A 24,483-nucleotide genomic window follows, 5' to 3' on the forward strand; every position below is an offset into this window, starting at 1 on the left:
TTTAGTGTTGACTTTTTAATTTTTTTAATGCAGTTCCTTTTTTTGGTTTTTAATGTTTATATATTTTGAGAGAGAGAGTGCACACACAAGCTGGGTAAAGGCAGAGAGAGAGGGGGAGAGAAAGAATCCCAAGCAGACTCTGCACAGTCAGCGCAGAACCCAACACAGGGCTCGAACCCACAAACCGTGAGACCATGACCTGAGCCGAGACCAAGGGTCAGATGCTCAACTGACTGAGCTACCCAGGTGCCCTGTGTTTGGCTTTTTGAACAGAATGCCTGAGTACTACCAGAACATACGTTATCTTGAGTGTGAAAAAATCTCATTCTTGTTTTATATTTATCTCCTGAACTTTATAGACTTTTAATGTAGAGACATTAAAATACACAATTCCATGAATGCTTCAATTGGCTCTTTGAGGTTAGAGAAACACTTTTATGTTTGTTCATGAAGTCCGCTCTGATTCATCGCTTTAGACATAACCAGTGCTTTCTATATATTCGTCCTTATTTGGTATGTACTGGCCAAAATAATCACCCCTGACTTGACTTATTTTTTATCTAAGAAATACACCTTTCATTGTCCCTGCCTAAACATTTGGTGGTAGGCATTCTCCAAATCCAAGTGAGTTAGGTATCTTTCATAAGGAACTGTGGTATTCTAATGTGTTAATCATTGAGAGATGTTCCTTCCTGCTCTCATAAGCATACAGATGTGACCAGCTATATACTGTAAATTTTGACCTACATTTAAAATTCATATTTTGATTAAAGATCTACAAGCTAGTAATCAACTCAGGTTGAAGCTTAACTTTAGAATACTTTGGTTGAAAGAGTAGAGTTCAACAGAGATGCTGAGAAAGCAAATGAAAGAAATATGGACTAATAAAAATACAGAATTCTAGAATTTTTAGAGCTGAAAGGAATCTCAGCAGGCATCAGAGAGTATTGGGATAACTGAAGGAATATGATTTAGAAGAGGGAGCAAGAACACTTGTTCTATTTTTCCCCAAAGGAGTAGAATGAGAACCCAACGGCAGGAGCTCCTTAGGAATAGATTTAGAGTTCATCATGAAGAAAATCCTAATGGTCAGAGCCTTTCAGACATTCTCAAGAGAAGCATTCAGGTTGGGACCTGAACCTTGGATGTGTAGTTAGACCTGATGATTTTTGTGGGAACTGTCAGTCCTGGAATTCTTACCTAAACGAACGCTTCCTTTTTTTCTTCTAACTTTAAAACAGTAAAGTGCACAAATGTTAAATGAACAAGTCAATGAATCTGTACATATACAGGCACCAGTGAATATTTCCAGCACTTCAGAAGGCTCTCCTGTCAGTACCCTCTTTCCCCCTACCCTAGATAACCGCTATGCTGATTTGTGCCCCAAAGAGTAATTTTATCTGTACTTGAACATCACATAAATGGATTCACAGAATATTTACTCTCTGGGTCCGGTTTCTTTTGACATCCTTTTGTCTGTGAGGTTCATTTATGTTGCATGTAGCAGTAGTTCAATCTGTGCAGATGTTGTGCCGATCTCGTTGTGGAAATATACCGTAATGTATCCTTGCCACTGTTGATGGAAATGGGTTGGTTCCATTTTGAGCCTGTTTTTAATAATGGGGCTATGCACATTCTTATACATGTCTTTTGATAAACATTAGTACTCCTTTCTCTAGAATATATTACTAGGAATGCAATTGCTGGTTCATAGGATAGGTTAATTTTAGCAGTTACTGCCAGTTTTCCAGAGTGATTGTGCACATTTAAATTCCCACCAGCAACATAGGAGAATTTCATTTCCTCCTCATGCTTATCAACACTGTGTATTGTCAGTCTTTTATTTTAGCCATTTTGGTGAATACGCTGTAGTATTTCTTTTTCTACAGTTATTGATCATTTAGATGGGCTCTTTTATGAAGTACTTGCTTTATTTTGTATCCCCTTTTTTAAAAAATGGATCATTTCTCTTCACCTTACTGATTTGTAGGTGTTCTTTATACATTCTGAATATGAGTCTTTAGGGGATGTACATGTTACAAATATTATTTCTGTCTGTGGCTTACTTTTTTACTTTTAATATGATCTTTGCTGAACAGATGTTCTTAATTTTGGTGAACTCCAGTTTATCATTTTTCTCTTCTCTGGTTAGTGCCTTTTGCTTCCTCTTTAAAAAGTTTTTGCCTAGGCGCGCCTGAGTGGCTCAGTTGATTAAGTGGTTAAATGTCCGACTTCGGTTCAGGTCATGGGTTCGTGGGTTCAACCCCCACATCGGGCTCTGTGCTGACAGCTCAGAGCCTGGAGCCTGCTTCAGATTCTGTGTCTCCCTCTCTCTCTCTCTCTCTCTCTCTGCCCCTCCCCCACTCGTGTTCTGTCTCTCTCTGTCTCTCAAAAATAAATAAACGTTAAACAAAAAAAATTTTTTAAATAAATAAAAATAAAAAGTCTTTGCCTAGCCCAAGATTGTGAAGACATTTTGACCAATAATTCTTAAATTCTGATACTAAGTTAGATAATGGTAAACTTTCATTAGTTCACACATCAAAAAAAAGAAAAAAAGAAATGCATAGAATTGTTTTATTCTCTCCCATAATTTAATTCTTTTTTTAAAAAAGTTTTCTTTATTTTTGAGAGAGAGAGACAGAGAGTGAGTGGGGGAGGGGTAGAGAGAGAGGGAGAGAGAGAGAATCCCAAGCAGGCTCTACGCTGTCAGCATGGAGCCCGATGTGGGGCTCGAACTCACACCGTGAGATCATGACCTGAGCTGAAACTAAGAGTCAGACTCAGCTGACTGAGCCACCCAGGCGCCCCTCCCATAATCTAATTCTTAAACTTTCAGCATTAGCTGTGAATAAGTAGATAATTATGATACCAAATCTGAAATTTACTATCAGGTTAGACTTAGTTACTGCTTTGGTAACAAAACCACTATGGAATCTCAGTGGCTTTTTTCCTCACTCATGCTACTTGTCCAAAGTGGGTTAACAGGGCTACACTATTTTTGGTCAGTTAGGCAAGGATGATGACAGAAACTCCATTGAAATATATGAGTTGACTCTCTGAGTTCCATGGCGTAATCTTACTCTATTCCTGAAAGGAGAACTAAAAATATTTGTAAATAGCTATAATGACTGTCACAGTTAATTTGGTTATATTACTTACCTCTGTGTGAATCAGTTTGTTCACTATAAAACAGAGGCTAATGGTAGTATCTGCTTCATATGGTAGTTGTGAGGATTAAATGGGATAATACATGTAAAACCCTTAGAATAGTGCTGTTACTTAGTAAACAATACAAATGCTTGCCACTATTACTGCTATCATTATTAGGCTCTTACCGTGTGATAGATACCATACTAGTTGCTTTACATGGATTAATTCTTCAAATAACTTCTGTAGTAGGCACTATTATTATCCTCATTTACAGGTGAAAGAACAGGTTCAGAGATGCTAACTTGCCCAATTTCCATAGCTAAAAAATAAAAGATGGGATCTGAATCCAGACAGTCTGATAAAAGAGCCTTCAGTATTAACCATGACTCACTTCCAGATAGCAAATAAATACTAACAGAAGAATTCAGAAATGCATACTGTGCTTAAAGAACTTTGTTTATGTACATGTATGTTCATGGTTATGATTTTTCTTTTTTTTTTTTTTATTTTAGAGAAAGAGCATGAAAGCAGGGGAGAGGGAGGGAGGGAGGGGGGGAGAGAGAGAGAGAGAGAGAGAGAGAGAGAGAGAGAGAGAGAGAGAGAGAGAGAGAGAAAGAGAGAATGTTGAGCAGGCTCCATGCCCAGTGCAGAACCCAACACGGGACTCGGTTGCACGACCCTGGGATCATGACCTGAGCTGAAATCAAGAGTCGGGGGCGCCTGGGTGGCTCAGTTGGTTGAGTGTCCAACTTTGGCTCAGGTCATGATCTCACAGCTCGTGAGTTCGAGCCCCACAACAGTCTCTGCTGACATTTCAGAGCCTGAAGCCTGCTTCAGAATTCTGTGTCTCCCTCTCTCTCTGCCCTACCCCTGCCTGTGCCCTGTCTCTCAAAAGTGAATAAATGTTTAAAAATTAAAAAAAAAAAATGAAATCAAGAGTTGGATGCCCAACTGACTGGGCCACCCAGGTGCCCCCATGGTTATGGTTTGATTTTGTAATGTATGTAAATTATTATAAATTTATGTACATTATAAGTTATAGAATTATATTTATAATATATATTTATATAAATTTATTATATAAAGAAATAAATATTGGATTTTTAATATATTCCTATAAAATTGTTTTTAGTTCTGTCACTTAGTTTAATGTATTCTTTCATGGTGTTCAGTCATGGTGTGGCACCTAAACAAATTTAGAATTGATTTTGTCCTTCATTAGCAGATAAAGAAACTTGGGCCAGATCAGTTTAATGGTCCCAGAAGACACAGCTAGTTGGTGGCATAGCCTGAACTCAGAACCAGACTCCCTGACTCTGCAGCTCTTTCTGTTGCCTCAGGTTGCCCTGCTAAGTAGTTCATACAGCACATAATTCTTTCTCAAAAATTTGAAGTCCTTCGGTTCCGCCACTAAAATTGTGAGTGAATTTGTTGTAGAATTTCCTCATAGTTCACATTGGTACATCTTGATTTTAAGTTACCAATTTTTTCTTTTAAATATGCTAATGTTACTAAACACCCAGAGCCAAATTAGATATTTCAAGAGACTTTGTAATAAGAATAAATGCCTCCAGAGAAGATGCTTCTGTGGAAAGACACTGTAATGATGAGCTTTTTCATCTAACCAGATTTGGAGTCAAATTTCTGAAGGGAAAGAAATGACAGTGGAATTGGAGATGGAGTAAATATATTCTGTTTGAAGTATATCTGAAGATATATTAGCAAGAAGTAAAATGATAACTTATTTATAAAAAGCTTGTTACTTTTTCTACCAGTGACATAAGAATATACATTTATCAACCTCAGATGTATTGTAATGTTCAGAATTAAACCTTTTAGGGAGATGCCAAGCCATATTAAACTTATGGTCATGGATTGTTTTCCCATAATTAAATGAGATTTTTGTATGATAACTGCAGTGTGTTGTCATATAATTTTATCTGGAAAAGTAACAGAGTATAAATTGAGTAAACCATACACTTCTAGACAATAGCAGGATTTGTCATTATATTGCTGTATGGTAGAGAAGAAATAGGAAGTCACAACACATCTTTTTCTCAGTATCAAAATTTGTCCATTATCTCTCAGGAAAGCAAACCTAATCTGTGCTATGTGGTATTGCACTCATAAGGAAATATATTATTGTTTTAAGAGTATAAGATGCTTTCCCCTGGTCTCCTGTAGTTTCAAACATTCATGTGTTAAGATAAACACTGTTTCATAAAATTGAATGCAGAATTTAAATGAATTTTTTAATATAAAACACAAAGTTCATAAACTATACCCTCATACGTTTCCTGCTAGACATATTTACTCTTCTCTGCCCTGTAGGGCTAATTCTGATTTGAGAAAGAGATAAAATGAATATATCACTAGAAATTCTAAGACTCCTTTCAGCAGTAAGCTGTTAACTCCTCTAATGGTGTATTTTTCTGGAGAGGGGGGTGGAGAGAATCTGGTCAAAGAGAATTTTAGCTTTATGTGTAGTCAAATGTTAGAAAAGAAAGTGTATTCATATATTGTGTGTCAGATTAAAATTTAAGTTTAAAAAGCCTGTGATTCTTGGGGGTGCCTGGGTGGCTCAGTCAGTCAAGCAACCGACTTGATTTTGGCTCAGGTCCTGATCCCAGGGTCGTGGAATTGAGCCCTGCCTTGGGCTCAACACTGAGCGTGGAGCCTGCTTAAGATTCTTTCTCTCTCTCCCTCTGTCTCTTAAAAAAAGAAAAAAGTCCTAGGATTCTTGATGGCATTTCCTCTTTTTATTTTTTTTTATTTATTTTTTTTTTAATTTTTTTTTTCAACTTTTTTTTTTTTTTTTTTAATTTTTTTTTGGGACAGAGAGAGACAGAGCATGAACGGGGGAGGGGCAGAGAGAGAGGGAGACACAGAATCGGAAACAGGCTCCAGGCTCCGAGCCATCAGCCCAGAGCCTGACGCGGGGCTCGAACTCACGGACCGCGAGATCGTGACCTGGCTGAAGTCGGACGCTTAACCGACTGCGCCACCCAGGCGCCCCCATTTCCTCTTTTTAAAGTAACATAAACCATCAGGGCGCCTGTGTGGCCAACTTGTGCTCAGGTCATGATCTCACAGTCGAGCCCTGCATCAAGCTCTCTGCTGTTAGCACAGAGCCTGCCTTGCATCCTCTGCCCCCTTTCTCTCTGCCCCTCCCTCCTCTCAAAAATAAAATAAACATTAAAAATATTTTTTTTAATCCTTAAAGAAAATAAAGTAACATGACCATATTACTGGATGTTGGAAAGTTAAAACAAAGTAGAAAGTAATTATTCATAATTCTACCACCCTAACATAATTACTTTGAGTATTTTGGTTTCCTTACAATCTATTTCTTTTGTATCTGGTCTTCTAATATAATTATAGTCTGTATAATACTTTCTCATAAATATTTCGTTGAGAACTTTGTAACATGATTAGCAAAATAGCTTTCACATTCTTTTTTGGTTTGCAGAGCACATAAAGAAATACTGATCCCCACAATAACTTTTTTTTTTTTTTTTTTTTTAGTGTTTATTTATCTTTGAGACAGAGCTTGAGCAGGGGAGGGTCAGAGAGAGAGGAAGACAGGGTATCAGAAGCAGGCTCTGCGTTAACAGCAGAGAGCACAGAGAGCCCAATGCAGAGCTCGAACCCATGAACCGTGAGATCATGACGTGAGCTGAAGTGGGGCGCTTAACCAACTGAGCCGCCCAGGCACCCCTAATATAATTATAGTCTGTATAGTATACTTTCTCGTAAATATTTCGTTGAAAACTTTGTAACGTGATTAGCAAAAATAGCTTTCACGTTCTTTTATGGTTTGCAGAGCACGTAAAGAAATATTTATTTGTCCTTTACAACATCTTTTTGAGTTAAGTAGGAAAGGTATCAGCCCCATTTTACATATGAAAGTATTGAAAGCAGATAATCATATAATGCCTCTACTTGGTTGCATAGTGGATTTCTGTTCTTGACAGAAGTAATTTGCACTAACACAAGGAAGTAGATGTATTTAATGCAGAAGGAAGAGCAAAATAAATCATTGTATACATTCTTACTCCCTGGGACCTAGTCCTGCCTTACTGGACAAGTGAGTCTTGCAACAGCAGTAGGCAACTCTGGAAATACAGATTTTGTCAGATTTTAGTAAATACACTAAACACAAGAATCTTGAGGTGATTTAATTAGTCTGGTTACTCTTCAGTTAGAGTTACAACTAAAGTGGTGTTAAACCTGTTTTTCTGTTACCTGAAAACAAAGGAAACAAAATCATAAGCTTATAATAAACCAGGAAGGTAACATCCATCCACTTGGTCTGAATTGCTTGGGTAGAGTGAGAGCCTAGAGGCCCTGTGTATGAAGGGCAGGCCTTATCATATTGGGTAGGTTACTTAAGGGAAAAATGTTCCTAGGAAACTGGACTTGTAGAGCATGATATATGTCAAATTTGAATTCGGTAGCCATTTGATTTACTAAAGCCCTGAGCATTGTGACAATTTAGGATTTATAAGCAAAATATAGAGGGGCACTTGGGTGGGTGGCTCAGTCGATTTAACATCTGACTTAAGCTCAGGCCACGGTCTCATGGTTTGTGAGTTCGAGTTCCGCGTCAGACTCTGCGCTGACAGCTCAGAGCCTGGAGCCTGCTTCAGATTCTGTATCTCCCCCTATGCCTGTCTCTCTCTCTCTCTCCCTCTCTCTCTCTCTCTCTCTCTCTCTCTCTCTCTCAGAAATCAATAAACATTTTTAAAATTTTTTAATAAATTTAAAAAATAAAAGCAAAATATATAACTATAATTCTGAGTTTTAAATATTCTCCATTTTAAACTGTTATATTAAGTACATCGCAATTGTGTCTTATTTGTTTTGTGAGGACAACTGAATTTCATTTTACTGTTCACAGTAGTGAAGACAATATATTACTGCTGGGCCTCCCTGCATCTAAAGTGTTTTTGGTATTTTGTCTTCAACTTTTGGCTGAAGAAAAATTCCCTACTGCCCAAAGCTCTGTTTTTCTTTTAAGAATTCTCCCTAGGAAGAGAATTTTTTGTGAGTTGATTAAAATGAAGAATGCTTTCTTTGATGGAGTCTCTTTCCTTTTATTACACTATCGTTTTTATAAACAGTTCAATTTTCCTCCTCAAAACATGCCATCTTCTAGTATTCATTGGCTTTGAAAGGGTAAAAGATTTGGGAGTTATTGCTTGTAATAGAAAGGAACATTCTTTCCTTCTCTTCTTCACAGTGTTGTTTCACAGCTGCAGGTTTCAGCTGAAGAGAACAGTGTAAAATGTAAGAAAATAGAGGAGCACTGTTCCTTGAACCAGTAAGGACCCTTACCCTAGAACTGTTAACCAGGAAGTTTTTGTTTGGGTCAAAATACTAGGGACCTTTGTTTCTTCTGCTTTCTCATATTTTGCCTTCCTCAGATTCTAGGCTTGAACCATTTTGTTTTAGAGCAAGAAAGGAATCCTATCTACCTCCTTGATAACGAAAGTAGATTCCAAACATGTGAGTACTCTGTTCTTAGTGTTCCTTCTCAGGCATTCACTCAGCTGGTATTTTCTGTTTCCTTCAGATCTCAGATGTGATTTGTGAATTTATTATGATAATTAACAGTTATCTTAGCTCTTCACTCCATCTGTTCATCTGTATCTCTTCCCTATTTTTCTCATAACATTTAAATAAATAAATAAATAAATAAATAAATAAATAAATAAATAAATATCATTATACACATCAGCTACAACCTTTACTTTTTTTTTTTTACTGTTTGTCCATCTGTCCCCCACTACATCATGAACTATAAAAGGACAAGAATTTCCTGTCAGATCTCATTTAGCACTGTGTCTTCAATGCATGTCATAGTTACATATAATCAACTGTGAAAAGCAGTATTTTTCAGCTTTAAAACTCATTTCAAACTCATTGAAAACTCATTTCCCCTCTTGATAAACATAAAATTCCTCTATTCTAATATACCCTCCATGAGAATCACCCAGAAGTAAGTGAAAAAATATACAAATGTAGCTTCACCAAACAAGAACATTAACTTTCTGTACTTTGTGTACTTAATTGCTTTGGTTTTCCAAATGTAAATTAGATTATAACATTGTGTATCATTGAAAATGCCTTTTTGTATACCTATGGCCTCCCAGAGGGAGTATGCCCTTTATGGCATTCCCCTTCCCCACCTACCTCCCACCCTCCACCCCCCCCACCTCATGCACACCCACTTTTTACTGTTTCATAGTACCCTGGTGTCCCAGGAAATTGTTTGGCAAAGCACTCTACACAGAGTAATGCCAAGTTTTATTGGGTTACTTTAACTCTTAGTTCCGGTGCTAGGCCAGAAGTTGTCCTACTTGGGCAGTTATCTCCTTGTTTACAAATATAAAAGCAGTGGTTAGGTAGTCTGTGTAGGAAGGGCCACTTGGGACCCGCAGTCACCATGAAAAAGCCAGATAGGTGGACTGTGAACTCAAAAGGCAACACCCTGCTTGTAAAATGACAAATTTTGCTTTGGAAGAGGTGTTTATTTTCCCTGTGTCGCTGCTGTGCTTTGCACCAATAATGCAAAACATTGTTTCGAGATGTTTGGGGTTTCCTTTCTCTTCACAACACATTTTGTGTCCTAATGGTAACAATTCTCCATCAAGGTTCCATTGAGGGGAAACAGTTCGTGTACAGTAATCAAACTGTCTAGAAGGAAATCTAAACAGTGCTTAGTTTCTTTTGATGATCTAATACTTCCGTATTTTTAAAAGAAAATATCTGACTCAAAAGTTTGTAAAACTTTCACTTCCAAAAATCATAAAGAAGGAAGATTTATGTTTGTTTCTAATTCTGGCCTCGTCTTCCCACTTCTCACTGTTTTGAAAACAGTATCTCTAGACCAAGGACAAAAAGACTATAAAATTCTATAAAGCAGTTCTCCGTACCACTTGACACTAAGCACAATCTTGGTCACACAGTAAAGGTGCTCAACAAATGCTTGTTGTTGAAATATAAACTCTACAAGCATTTGCATTAAATGAGGCTGGATTATTTCTTTGGTGGCCCCCAAAAACACTATACGATATTTAACTTCACAAAAACTACAAGTAGCGTATTGTCAGTATAGCCCGCCCTTTATCATTAAACAAGTTACGAGTCTGCAGTTGAAATATATGCAGGCCACAACTTATAGATTTTATTCCTAATTTCTTTTCAGTTATTTTGAACTGAGAAATTGGTTCTACCTCCAAAAATACGTCAAGAATCTAACCACTTCTCACCACCTCCACTACTACCACTGTGAGCCAAGCCATCATCTTTCAGATGGATTATTGCAGTAGATTTCCAAATGAACTCCTTACTTCCACCCTTGACCCTCTCCACTCTTCATTCTGTTCTCAAAACAGCAGCCAGAGTGATCCTATAAAAATGTTAGACCCCATGTCTACGTGAGGTTTACTCAAACCCTCTAGTGGCTTCTCTGACTAAAAAGCAAGTCCTTACCATGACTTACAAATCCCTCTGGAGTCTGGTACCCAGTCAGCTCTGGATCTCATCTACTGTTTTTGCCCCTATGTCAATCCACCATATTTGCCTCCTTCAGTCACTTTCCATTGTACTAGTTGTTCCTCCTGCCTGGACCGCTCTGTGCTCACATACATGCATAGCTCTCTGCTTCATCTCCTTCGGGTCTCAGTAAACTCTTTACTGGCCTCTACTTAAAATTCCAAGCACCCTCTTCCCTTGAACTCTTCCTGGCCTCTCTATGGGCTCTGTGTTTTTCTTAGTACTTATCACTATGACATTATTCATTTTACTTTTTTTTTATCTTGTTTTTTGTCTGTCTTTCCCAGTATACTGTGAGATATGTGAGGGCAGGGATTTTTGCCTGTTTTGATCTGCACAGTATCCCTAGTGCACAGAAAGTGCCTGGAATGTTAGATGCTCAATAAATATTTGTTGATGAATGAATCCATTTCCTTATTGTTTAATTCCTATACTACCCTAACAACATTTTTAAAAATTACTAATATTTATAGTTATAGGAGCCTATGCTCTAGATTTTAGAAATAGAAAGCCATAGTTTCTGCCCACCCCTGCCTAACCCCCAGCCAGACATACACCTCCTTATACCCTTCTCTTGAAGTAACCCTAAGCCTTATATGTATACTCTAATTATCTCCCCCATACTAACCACCTCACCCCTCCCAAAAGTAAGTACTTAATTATCTTTTTCCCTCTCATCTACCATATCAAAACCTACAGTGAAAGAGTTCTTAGCTGAATTACACTTAACTGAACCCCAGTTAACTGCCTGATGGGATTAGCCAGTGTCCTTATTCGCTCTGTAAAACATATTGATTAATGCCTACAGCCTACTGACTGCTCTTAGCTTAATGTTCATGGCTGGTAGACAATTCTCTTTGTGCTATCACGAACTCCGGTTAAGGTACTTGCATATCAAAATCAGTTTTATTTATTCCTGAACATGTTTATAGGACTATCTTCTTATAAATTATGTAATTATAATACATTAAATATATAATATTTATGGTAATTTTTAATTAATAAACTTTATATTTTATGGTGGTTTTAAGTTCATGACAAAATCTAGCAGAAAGTACTAAGAATTCCCATGTATTCCCTGTCCTCACACATGCCACAACCTCTTCCATTGTCAGCATCCCCAACCAGAGTCATCCATTTGTTACAGTCAGTGAGCTTACATTGACATAATCATCATCCAAAATCCTAGTTTACATTAGGGTTCACCCTTGGTGTTGTACCTTCTATGGGATTTAACAAACATATGATATATATCCACTGTTGTAGTATTGTACAGAATAGTTCACTGCCCTAAAAATCCTTTGTGTTCTGCCTGTTCACCCCTGCCTCCCCTCTAATCCTGGCAATCACTTATCTTTTTACTATGTGCACAGTTTTGCCTTATCTGGATGTCATATGGTTGGAATCAGAGTATATAGCCTTTTCAGATTGACTTCTTTCACTTAGTAATATGCGTTTAAGTTTACTCCATATCTTTTCATGGCTTGATAACTCATTTGTTTTTAGCACTGAATAATAGTCCATTATCTGGATGTGCCACAGTTTATCAGCTTGCCTACTGAAAGACATCATGGTTGTGTCCAAATTTTGATGTTATGAATAAAACTGCTATAAACATTCATGTGCAGGTTTTTAGTGAACGTAGGTTTTTAGTTCCTTTGAGTAAATACCAAGGAATGCAATTGCTGGTAAGGAAAGTGAATAGTTGGGGCGCCTGGGTGGCGCAGTCGGTTAAGCGTCCGACTTCAGCCAGGTCACGATCTCGCTGTCCGTGAGTTCGAGCCCCGCGTCGGGCTCTGGGCTGATGGCTCGGAGCCTGGAGCCTGTTTCCGATTCTGTGTCTCCCTCTCTCTGTCCCTCCTCCGTTCATGCTCTGTCTGTCTCTCTCTGTCCCCAAAATAAAAAAAAAAAAAAAAAAAAAAAGTTGAAAAAAAAAATTTAAAAAAAAAAAAAAAAGGAAAGTGAATAGTTTTGGGGCACCTGGGTGACTCAGTTAAGTGGCTGACTCTTGATTTTAGCTCATGTCATGATCTCACAGTTCATGGTATTGAGCCCCATGTCAGGCTCTGAGCTGGGCATGGAGCCTGCTTAAGAATCTCTCTGTCCCTCTCCCTGTACCCCTTCCCTATTCATAATCAATCTCTCTCTCTCTCTCTCTCTCTCTCTCTCTCTCTCTCAAAAAAAAAAAAAGAAAGAAAGAAAAAAGAATATGACACACCAAATGGTCTTCCATAGTGGCTGACCCATTTTGTGTTCATTCCCACCAACAATGAATAGAGTTCCTGTTCTAAATCCACATCAGCATTTGGTGTTGTCACTGTTTTGGATTTTTTTTAAATTTTTTTTTTAATGTTCATTTATTTTTTGAGAGAGAGACAGAACACGAACAAGGGAGGGGCAGCACAGAACCTGAAGCAGGCTCCATGCTCTGAGCTGTCAGTGCAGAACCCAATGCCCAGCTCTAACTCACAAACCACCAGGATCATGACCTGAGCTGAAGTTGGATGCTTAACAGACTGAGCTACCCAGGTACCCCTGTGTTGGATTTTTAATAGCCATTGTAATCATTTTAATAGCTATGTAGTTGTATTTCGTTTTAATTTTCAGTTTCTTAATGGCGTGATATTGAACATCTTTTCGTATGCCTACTTGCCATCTGTATATCCTCTTTGATGAGGAGTCTGTTCAAGTCTTTTGCCCATTTTTAAAATGAATTGTTTATTTCTTACTGTTAAGATTTACGAGTTCTTTGTGTATTTTTGGTAAAAGTTTTTTTTATCAAATGTGTCTTCTGCATATACTTTCTCCAAATCTGTGGCTTGTCTCCTCATTCTTTTGACATTGTCCTTTTCAGAGGAACAGTTTTTCATTATAATGAAGTCCAGCTTATAAGTTCTTTCTTTCATGGATCATGCCTTTGTTGTTTTGTCTAAAAAGTCATTGCCATACCCAAAATCATCTAGATTTTCTCTATGTTATCCTGTAGGAATGTTGTAGTTCTGTGCTTTACATTTAGATTTCTGATCTATTTTGAGTTACTTTTTGTGAAGGGTGTAAGGTCTGTGTCTAGATTCTTTTTTTTTTTTAATGTTTATTTACTTTTGAGAGAGAGACAGAATGAGAGCAGAGGTGGGGGTGGGGGGCGGGCAGAGAGGGAGACAGAATCCAAAGCAGGCTCCAGCCTCTGAGCTGTCAGCACAGATCCAACGTGGGGCTCAAACCCACAAACTGCGAGATCATGACCTGAGCCAAAGTTGGACACTTAACTGACTGAGCCACCCAGGCACCCCTCCAGCACCATTTGTTAAGAGACAGTCTGCTTTATTGTATTGCCTTTGTTTCTTTGTCAGAGATGGGTTGACTATTTTTATATGGGTTTATTTCTGGACTCTCTATTCTATTCCATTGATCTATTTGTCTTGTCTTTTACCAGTACCACACTATCTTGATTATTGTAACTTAATAGGAAATCTTGAAGTTAGGTACTGTTGGTCTCCCACCTTTGTTCTTCTCCTTCAGTATTGATTTGGCTATTTTGGGTTTTGTGCCTCTCCATATAAACTTTAGAATCATTTTTTTTACATCCACAAAATAACTTGCTGGGATTTTTACTGAAATTGAGTTGAATCTATATATCAAGCTGAAAAGAACTGGCATCTTGACAATATTGAGTTTTCCTGTTCGTTAACATAGAATATTTCTCCACTTATTTATTACTTCTTTGGCATCTTTCATCAGAGTTTTAGGGTTTTTCTCATATAGGCCTCATAGATCTTACCTAAGTACTTCATTTTGGGGAATGCTTATATAAATGGTAATGTGTTTTTAATTTCAAATCCTACTTGTTCATTGCTGATACATACTGCATTGTATTGCATGATGCAGTTAACGTCCATATATTAACCTAGTATCCTGCAGCCTTGCTATACTCGCTTATTAGTTTCAGGAGTTTTTGTCAATTCATTCAGATTTTCTACATATTCAATCATGTCATCTCTGAACAAAGAGTTATTTCTAACTTCCCAATCTATATATCTTTCATTTGCTTTTCGTGACTTATTGCATTAGCTAGGACTTCCACTATAATGTTGGAAAGCTTTTGGGGTGGGGGCTGGACATCTTTGCTTCGTCCCTGGTTTTGGAGAAGCTTTATGTTTCTCACCGTGAATTTTGGTATTAGCTGTAGGGTTTTTCAGGTGTTCTTTATCAAGTTGAAGAAGTCTCTTCTATTCCTAGTTTGCTGAGAATTTGTATCATGAATGGGTGTTAGATTTTATCAAATGCTTTTTCTGTATCTGATCATGTGATTCTTCTTTATCCTATGGATATAATGGATTACATTAATTAATTTTTGAATGTTGAACCTGCATTACATATCTATGATGAATTTCACTTGGTCATGGTGTATAATTCTTTTTATACATTGTTTGATTCACTTTGCTAATATTCCTGTTGAGGATTTTTATATCTATGTTCATGAGAGCTATTGGTCTATATTTTTCTGTGCGTAATGTCTTTGTTTGGATATTAGAGTGATGCTAGCCACATAAAATGAATTAGAAGGTATTCTTTCTGCTTCTGTTCTCTGAAAGAGATTGTCAAAGATTGTTAATTTCTTCCTTAAATGTTTGGTAGAATTCACCAGTGAACCCATCTGTGTCTGCTTTCTGTTTTGGAAAGTTATTAACTATTGATTCAATTTATTTAATAGATAGGTCTAATCAGATTATCTGTTTCTTTGTGAGTTTTAGCAGATTGTATCTTTCAAAGAATTGGTTCATTTCATCTTTGTTATCACTTTATGCCCCACAAAGTTGTCCATAGTATTCCTTTATTATCCTTTTAATGTCCATGAGATCTATAGTAGTGTCCCCTCTTTCATTTCTTACAATAGTAATTTGTGTCATTCTTCTTTTATTATTAGTTAGCCTGGCCAGAGGCTGACTGATTGACCTTTTATTATTTTTTTTTAATTTTTTTTTTTAATATTTATTTATTTTTGAGACAGAGAGAGACAGAGCATGAACAGGGGAGGGTCAGAGAGAGAGGGAGACACAGAATCTGAAACAGGCTCCAGGCTCCGAGCTGTCAGCACAGAGCCCGACGCGGGGCTCAAACTCATGGACCGCGAGATCATGACCTGGGCTGAAGTCGGATGTTCAACCAACTGAGCCACCCAGGCGCCCCCTGATTGACCTTTTAAAAGAACCACCTTTTGGTTTTGCTGATTTTTCTTGATTGATTTCCTATTTTCAGTTTTACTGATTTCTTTTTTTTTTTTTAAACATTTTAAAGTTTGTATATTTATTTCTTTTAAGAGAGAAGGAGAAAGAGCAGGGGAGGTGAAGAGAGAGAATCCCAAGCAGGCCCCATGCTGTCAGCATAGAGCCCAATGTAGGGCTTGATCCCATGAACCTTGAGATCATGACTTGAGCTGAGATCAAAAGTTGGACATTCAACCAACTGAGCCACCCAGGCGCCCCTCAATTTTACTGATTTCTTCTCTAATTTTTATTATATCTTATCTTGTGCTTACTTTGAATTTAATGTGCTCTATGTTTTCCAGTTTCCTAAAGTAAAAGCTTAGATTATGGATTTTAAATCTTTCTTGTTTTCTAATATATGCATTCAGTGCTGTAAATTTACTTTTAAGCACTGCTTTTGCTGCATCCCACAAATTTTCATAAACTGTATTTTCTTTTTTTTCTTTAATATTAATGTATTTATTTTGAGCAAGAACATGACAGGGGGAGGGGCAGAGAGAGAGGGAGAGAGAGAATCCCAAGCAGGCTCCGTGCTGTCAGCACAGAACCTGACATGGGGCTCTTTTCCACAAACTGTGAGATTATGACTTGCGCTGAAAGCAAGACTTGGACATTCAACTGACTGAGCCACTCAGGCACCCCCATAAATTATAATTTCATCTTTTTTTAGTTGAAAGTATTTTTAAATTTCTCTTGGTTTCTTCTTTGACTCGTGTTATTTATAAGTATGTTGTTTAATTTCCAAGTATTTTAGGATTTTCCAGCCTTCTTTCTGTTACTGATTTCTAGGTTAATCTCATTGTGGTCTGAAAGTAAACATTATATGAATTCTATTCTTTTAAATTTAAGATATGTTTTGGTATATCTTGGTGAATGTGCCATGTGAGCTTGAGAAAAATATGTAATCTGCTGTTGTTAGATGAAGTAGTCCTACAGATATCAATTATATCCAATTGATATATGGTGCTGTTGAGTTCAACATTGTTCTTAATGATTTTCTGTCTTCTTAAATATCTATTTCTGTTACAGGCGTGTTAAAGTCTCTAGCTATAATTGTGGATTCATCTGTTTCTCCTTGCACTTCTATTAGTTTTTGCCTCACCTGTTTTGACCCTCTGTGGTTAGACATATAAATATTAAAGATTATTATGTCTTCTTTGATTGTCCCCTGGCATTATGTAATGCCCCTCTTTCTCCCTGATCACTTTCTTTGCTCTGAAATCTGCTCTGTCTGAAATTAATATAGCTACTCTCTCTTTCTTTTAATTGGTATCATATCATTTCCATTCCTTCTTCTCTGATCCTTCTCTTGCTCTCTATCACAGTTTTCTGGCTTTCTTTAGTGATACATTTGGATTTCTTTCTCTTTATTCTTTGTGCATCTATTTCTGGTTTTTGATTTATAATTACCATTAGGTTTGTATATCACATCTTCTGCATATAGCAGTATATATTAAGTTGATGGTCACTTAAGTTTGAACCCAGTCTTTCCCCTTTCTCTCCCCCATGTTTTAGGTGTATGATACCGTATTTTACATTATTTTCTTTTGTGAATCCCTTGATTGACTTCTACAAATATACTTATTTTTACTACCTTTGTATCTCCTACTTTTATTTCTCTTACTTATAGTCTTTCCTTTCCACTCAAAGATTCCCCTTTAACATTTGTTGTAGGGCTGGTTTAGTGGTCATTATCCTTTAGCTTTTGTCTAAGAAAGTCTTTATCATTCCCTACTATTGGGAATGATAACCTTGCTAAATAGTATATTCTTGGCTACAGATTTTTTCCTTTCAATACTTTGAATGTATCATGCCATTCCCTTCTGGCCTGCAAAGTTTCTACAGAAAAATCCACTTATAGCCTTATGGGGTTTTCCTTGTGTGTAACATTTCCCAGGAAAAGTCTTCTTTTCTCTTGCTGCTTTTAAAATTCTCTTTTAATCACTACTTTTTGACATTTTAATTACTGTGTGTCTTGGTGTAGACTTCCTAGGGTTGATTTTTGTTGGGGGAATTTCTCTGCCTTCTGGATCTGGATATCTGTTTCCTTACAGAAGTTTTCAGCTATTATTTCTTCAAATAAATTTTGTGCCCCTTGTTTCTCTCTTCTCCTGGGACCCCTATAATGTGAATGTTGTTATACTTGATGGAGTCACTGAGTTCCCTAAGTCTATTCTCATTTTGCATAATTTTTTTTCTCACCTGCTCAGCTTGGTTACTTTCCATTACTCTGTCTCCCAGATCATTAATTCATTCCTCTGCTCTTTCTAGCCTGCTGTTTATTTCATCTAGTTAATTTTTAATTTCATTTATTGTGTTCGTCATCTCTGATTGGTTCTTTTCTATCTCTATTTTAAGGGTCTCACTGATGTTCTCCATTCTTTTCTCAAGTCCAGTGAGTATCTTTATGATCATTACTTTAAATTGTCTATCAGGGGGAGCCTAGGTGGCTCAGTCAGTCAAGCATCCAACATCGGCTCAGTTCATGATCTCACGGTTCACGAGTTCGTTCGAGGCCAGCATCAGACTCTCTGCTGTCAGAACAGAGCCCACTTTGGATCCTCTATCCTCCTCTCTCTCTGCAACTTCCCCGCTTTCACGTGTGCTCTTTCTCTCTCAAAATTAAATAAATATTTTCTTTAAAAAGAGTGAATAGAGGTTTGTGTGGTTAGAGGTCAGTTGTAGAAGTAATTGAGAAAGCTGAAATGACAGGAAATAGTGGTCAGACACATTTGAATTTGAGGTTGGTTAGCCAAATGACATGATTTTGAAAAGAATTGAAAGTTTTATATAAGGGTTTAATGTGGACAAAGAAGGCAGAATCCCACCTCTCAACTCAGGTATGTGATGGGAGGGAATGTTGTGCATCTCCACGAAAGAACTTAATGAAGTGGGATTAACATATGTGAAGTAAGGAAAGGTTGCTTGAAAAGAGCCAGCCCCAGAAAATCTAGGTATAAATTAGGCTTCCAGCACTGTCCAACACATTTGGAGTAAATCATCCCTTTTGTTGGGAAGGGTTACTAGGAAAATCTTCGTTGAAAAACATTTCTTAAGCTCCACTTACATTGACCAAAGCAATGTTCTGAATATAGTTTGGCTCCCCATATTACTACAGGGAGAAAATGTGTTGATTGGCCAATAAATACCTAGTGTGCTTAAGATAATTATCATTATAATTTTTATCATTGTCATTAAAATATCTTAAATTGGCATCATGTTTTATGCATCCATTTTTTCCAGTGAGTGGTTAGTGTTAGAGGGAATTTTTGGATTTCCAAAGCTACAGTCTGGACCCTGGTTTAAACTATAAGCCTCAACGTAATACCATTTTTTTGAGGCCTCCTGGTAGAAGCCTTCACTTGGTACAGAACCTGTCTGCCAGGAAACATCTGCATGATATGCTTACTTATGTAAACTGCAGCAGAGAACCAGATTTGTATGTTGCTTTGTCTTTGTGCATATTTCTCTTCTTTTCCCTTCCAGAGTAGCATTCATTACATTTCTTAAGTGCTTCACATAGAATTTCAAAGTTCAGTTTGACCTCTGTACTGAGACATTATCAGACACAGATGCTACACTGAGAGGCTTTTTGGCAATCAATGGCTTAGTAGCCGTGATTCAGTTTGAATCACCCCCTCATGGACCATATGAAAGCAGAACCTTTCAGGATCCCAGCCATATTCTTGGGAATCATTTTCTTTTCCAACTTATTGGACTAGTTTAGAGGCTTTTGGATTTTCCTGGACTTTTTCCTCATTTCCTTCTTTTGTTGATCTTGGCCCCTTAACCTTCCACCCACTTTATTACTCATTTCTTAGGGACCTGACTACTCAGTAACACTAGAGAAAATATATCTGAAGCCATATGGGTTCAGTAAAACAAACTTAAGAAAAAGAAGCAAGACATTTGTGTTCTCTCAACTTCCTTTGTTTATATGATCTGTTTATATGTTGCTAAGGTTGTGTTGTCCAGCTGCCTCCCAATCTTGCTCCCAATACCTCAACAATGACTGAAGAGAACTGGGAAACACTTGAAGACGGTCATGTTGGCACAGAGAATGAAAAGAGTTCATTTGGCGCCACCACCCCCACCCCACCCCCACCCCCCGCCAGATAATATATCACCTTTGAGGTTCAGTAAGAGATGCCAGGAACTTCAAATGCTGAATCTTAAAGTTATTGAAAGGCCATTTACTTTTAGGGAGACTTTAATAAGAAGCCAGCTAAATGGGTCCTTTTAAGGTTTGGGAGTGAATACCTATTTGAATGTTTTCCTGTGGTTTACAGTTAGACTGTATGGCATTTAATTGATTAGGGGTTTTTTTTGGTAAGATGAATATCAGTGTAAGGTGATGTTAGCAGCCCTTAAAGCCCAGGCTCTAATCTGGTCTGTGCATAATGTGAATTAAAATCAAATTAAAATGTAAATACACCTATGTCAGGATTATTCTAGAAAACATCTAGAATGGAATGTTGCAGTATTTGTCAGAGCCCCTTGTAAATCCCCTTGTCTTGAAGGAATTGAGAAGGGTTAGCAAGCTTCCTGGCACATGGAATAAACTCCTGATTGAGTCTGAAGTTTCTCTCTCTGCTTTCCATGCTCTACCCACTGCAATGGGTATTAGTCATACAGAGATGCATTTTTTCACATTAAGCTATTTATGAAACCGGTCTGCTAAATAAAAATTTAGAAGCAAAAACAAGAAAATAAGAATAAGAAATAAGCCATCAGTGTCACCATTTTTGAAGTAAATTATTCTATTGAACATTTAGAATTTGGTGTCAGTGTCGTCTGCATCTTCCTCTGGTTTCCACCTCAGTGGGATGAATCCTAGCTCTGCTTGGGCTGCCCTGCTTTCCTCTTAATTGCAGTTTCACTAGGTCTCCTCAGCAGCAGCCCCTGAAATAACTGCTGAGGGAGCTCCTAAGTGAATTCTCATAATTTGCTTCTCAATTCTCCCCGTTTGATTGAAGCACTCTCTTTCTTGAGTGGTTTGCAGTTCCCCTTAAGTGGTTACTGTTTGGGGTCACTGTTGAATGTTTTGTTTGAATATCACTTTCACGATGAATGGAAGGCTACTGCTTTTGGCTCTATGGGGTGATACCACTATTGGTGGTAAGCCTTGAAAGAGAAAAATCTTTCTTTGTAGTGAGATGCTAAGTGAAATTACTCTCTTTGTCACTTTGTCCTTTTATCCTTTCAGTCTGATAACCTTCAAGTTCTTGTAATTTATTTTGTTTTCTTCAATTAAGCTTGTTTCCTGTACCCAGGTGCATGCTATTTCCGTTGGTCGTCATGGTGATGTGGAACATATTTCTGACCTGGAAGTGAGGGTTCTTTACCTCTGCTCCACATCAGTATGCCTTCCAGCCTCCACTTCCTTTGCATTATTTCCTTTTGGAGGGCTCAGTTTGTTACCACTTAATCTAAGGATGATTCATCTGGGACTGAGACCCAGTAATGCTGTAATAACAATACCTTGCTTTATGTAATAATACTCAAAGCACTTACCATCTTAGCCTTTCTCTGTTTATGAAGCTCTTTCAGTTTAATCCTTCACAATAACCCTGTGGGTCAAGTCAGCAATCTTGTATGTGTCTAAGATGGTGAAATAATATCTCATAGAAGTTGAATAACTTGTTCAGGGTTGCTGTTACTCTGTGCTTCTGACTTACTCTGCTCAACAGTTTTTACAGTAAATGAAGAATACTTTTGAAGGTATTCTTAATGAACAAAAAGGAATTTCCAAACTCTGTCCCATTTATTAAAATCTAATGCTTTTTAGTCTAGTCGGTCAGTAAGAACCCATTAACCAGTGTTTAAATTGATTTATGTCCAAATCAAGAAAATAAACATTTAGGTCCATTTCTATTCTGCTGCTGATGTGATAAATTTAAGGAAGGCTGGCTTATATTAATGGAACTTCAACTGGAAGTAATTAAGCCATTATAATTATTTTCTTATTGTCTCTTCCTTTCAGAGAGATGGAAACCTTGATGACGAGCTCTACCCTGCCACCCCTTTTTGCAGAGGAAGATGGCTCCAAGGAGAGTAATGATCTGGCCACAACTGGGTAAGCAGCTGCTCTGGGACACTGGGCCTCCACCAAGCTTCCACCAAGCTTTAAAACAAAGCTTCTGATAATGGATGAGGTGCTAAAGAGACTGTTTTATATCATAAAACCAGAAGTTATGTTTGTTAGGCTTCACAAAAGAGAGAGTGAGAGCCATTGTAAGCTGCTTTGTGATCTGCATTCAGCTGTCATTTGCCGTGTTCTGGTGCCTGTGAACTGGCACAGCAATATGTGGATCTAGGAAACATCAGTTCCTCCTGGTTAAGAGAATTACATAGCTACCATTAAGTAAATAACCTGCCACAGGGCTAGCTTTAAAAATCAAGTTCATTTTCTGTTTGAATTGCCACAGATATGAAAATAATTTTTCCCCCAGAGGTCTGATTTTTTTTTTTTTTTAAGATCAGATTTTTTTAATATGGCTCTTTATTCAAGATGCCTAGGAGCTCTGACTTGACTGACTTCTCTTCCTTTCTTTCCCCCCATCTCCTTTCTTTGGTATTTTTTGGGCAGATGTATAAAGGAATATAGAAAAGCACTAATAGCAATAGTCCCTCTTCCCTCGAAAATCTCTGTTCCACTTGAATTTTTATCTTTTCTATTTAGAAGTTATTTGCCATGGAAGAAATACATTCACTGATTGAAGTGCTAGCTAATCCCTGCGATGCATTATTTTAATATTCTTTAGAGCTCTTGAAAAATGGACTAGGCTTTGTAATTATTCTGTTTCCTTACCTCACATATATTTCTTCGTTACTATCTGCCTTCTGACGTTACTATTCAGATAAAGCTGTTCTCCAAGACTTTTCTAAAAGTTGCCTAGTTGTTAAATCCAATTCATTCAAGAAAAATTTTCTGAGTGTCTCCTATGTGCCAGACACTGTTCTAGGCACTGGATACTAAGCAATGAACAAAGCAGACAAAAATAACCAATCCCCGTAGAGCTTAAATTCTACTGGGGACATCAGGGAGTAAACAGGATAATTAAGTAAAATACATACTATGTTGTTAAAAACTATGGATTAACAAAGCAGGGAAGAGGGTTGGGAAGGCTTTGGGGTGCAGTCTTAGATAAGATGGCCCAGAAATGCTTTCAAAGTGAATTGAATAAAGACCTGAAGGAAGCAAGGTAGCTAGCATGCAGTTATCTGGGGAAGATTATTCTAGGCAGAAGGAAAAGGAAGTGCAAAAACCCTGGGTTAGAAATGTTTTTACCTTTTAGAAGTACCCAGGAAGCCAGTGTAGCTGGAGCAGAGTATATATACCAAGGGGAAGGTAGTAGAGGACTACATCGGTGCTTTCTGAGTCAGAAAGTCTGAGTGAGGGCTAGAGATTTTACATGGTAGTATGTTCCCAGGCAATGTCAGTGCTGCTGGTATGAGGGCCATACTTTTGAGTAGCAAGGACTAGACCATGTACGATCTTATAGGTCAGAGTAAGCACTTTTAACTGGCACTCTGAGAGAGGTGAGAAAGCATTGGAGGATTTTGAGCAGAATGATCTGATATTTATTTTTTAATAGGATCCCTGTGGCTGTTATATTGAGAATAGAGTGAAGGGAGCAGGGGCTGAAGCAAGGAGACGAGTTAAGCTCCTGAAATAATTCAAGTGAGAGATGATGAGTTAAACAACATCACTAGTGACAAGAGTATTTTTGTTGGAGTAGTAGGGGTGAGGCCTCATTGGAGAGGGTTTCAGGGATAATGGGAATGGGGTTTGGTGCCATGTAGAATTTGACGTATATTTTGAAGATAAACCAAGTTAAGATTTGCTTGAAAAACCAGATGAGATGTGAGAAGGGAGAAAAAAGCAATCAAGGACAACTCCAAACTGTTGGCCTAAGTGACCGAAGGGATGACTTAGATGGGGAAAACTAAGCAGGAGATTTTAAATTTGAGATGCTTGCTAGATATCCAAGCAGAAATGTCAAATAGACAGCTTGATATAGGACTTAGGGGTTAGGGGAGGTCTAGACTAGAAAAAGAAACATGGGAATCATCGGCATGTACCTGATATTTAAAGCCAGAGACTGGCTGAGATCACTGAAGAAATGAGCACTATGTAGATAGAAAAGAGAAGAGATCTAATGCCTGAGCTCTGGGATACACTAGCATTTAAGCCAGGCAGAAGAGGAAAAGTCAACAAAGAACACTAAAGGGAATAGCTAAAAAGGTAGCAGAAAAACCAGAGGAGTGCCATGTCCTGGAAAACAAGTTAAAAAAAGGTATTTCAAGAGGAAGAGATCAACTGTGTTAAAAACTTTTGGAAATCGGGTGAGATGAAGGCTGAGAAATGACGCGGAATTTAGCATGGAGGGCATTGGTGACTTTTATAAGAGTTGTAAGTACACATGTCCTTTGGGTTACGTTTAAGAGAGAATGAAAGAAGAGAAATTGAAGCCAATAGATATAAACAATTCTTTTCAGAGTA

At 37.6% G+C, this 24,483-nt stretch overlaps 1 protein-coding gene across 5 annotated transcripts in view; it reads left to right on the forward strand.

Annotated features, from left to right (window-relative positions):
* The window catches only part of HMG20A (high mobility group 20A), a 69,513-nt gene that overhangs the window by 20,630 nt on the left and 24,400 nt on the right, over nucleotides 1-24,483 (forward strand). For 2 of the 5 annotated variants that reach the window (XM_058736974.1, XM_058736970.1), the window contains one exon: nucleotides 21,961-22,053. In XM_058736974.1, coding sequence (XP_058592957.1) covers nucleotides 21,965-22,053 — 89 coding nt within the window. In that variant the 5' untranslated portion in view covers nucleotides 21,961-21,964. Of the gene's footprint in view, nucleotides 1-8,579; nucleotides 8,662-18,335; nucleotides 18,373-21,960; nucleotides 22,054-24,483 lie in introns of all 5 variants that reach the window. The other 3 variants (XM_058736973.1, XM_058736972.1, XM_058736971.1) reach the window with 3 other exon arrangements.

Source organism: Neofelis nebulosa, chromosome 7, assembly GCF_028018385.1.
Source record: "Neofelis nebulosa isolate mNeoNeb1 chromosome 7, mNeoNeb1.pri, whole genome shotgun sequence".
In the NCBI taxonomy this organism is placed as follows: Eukaryota; Metazoa; Chordata; class Mammalia; order Carnivora; family Felidae; genus Neofelis; species Neofelis nebulosa.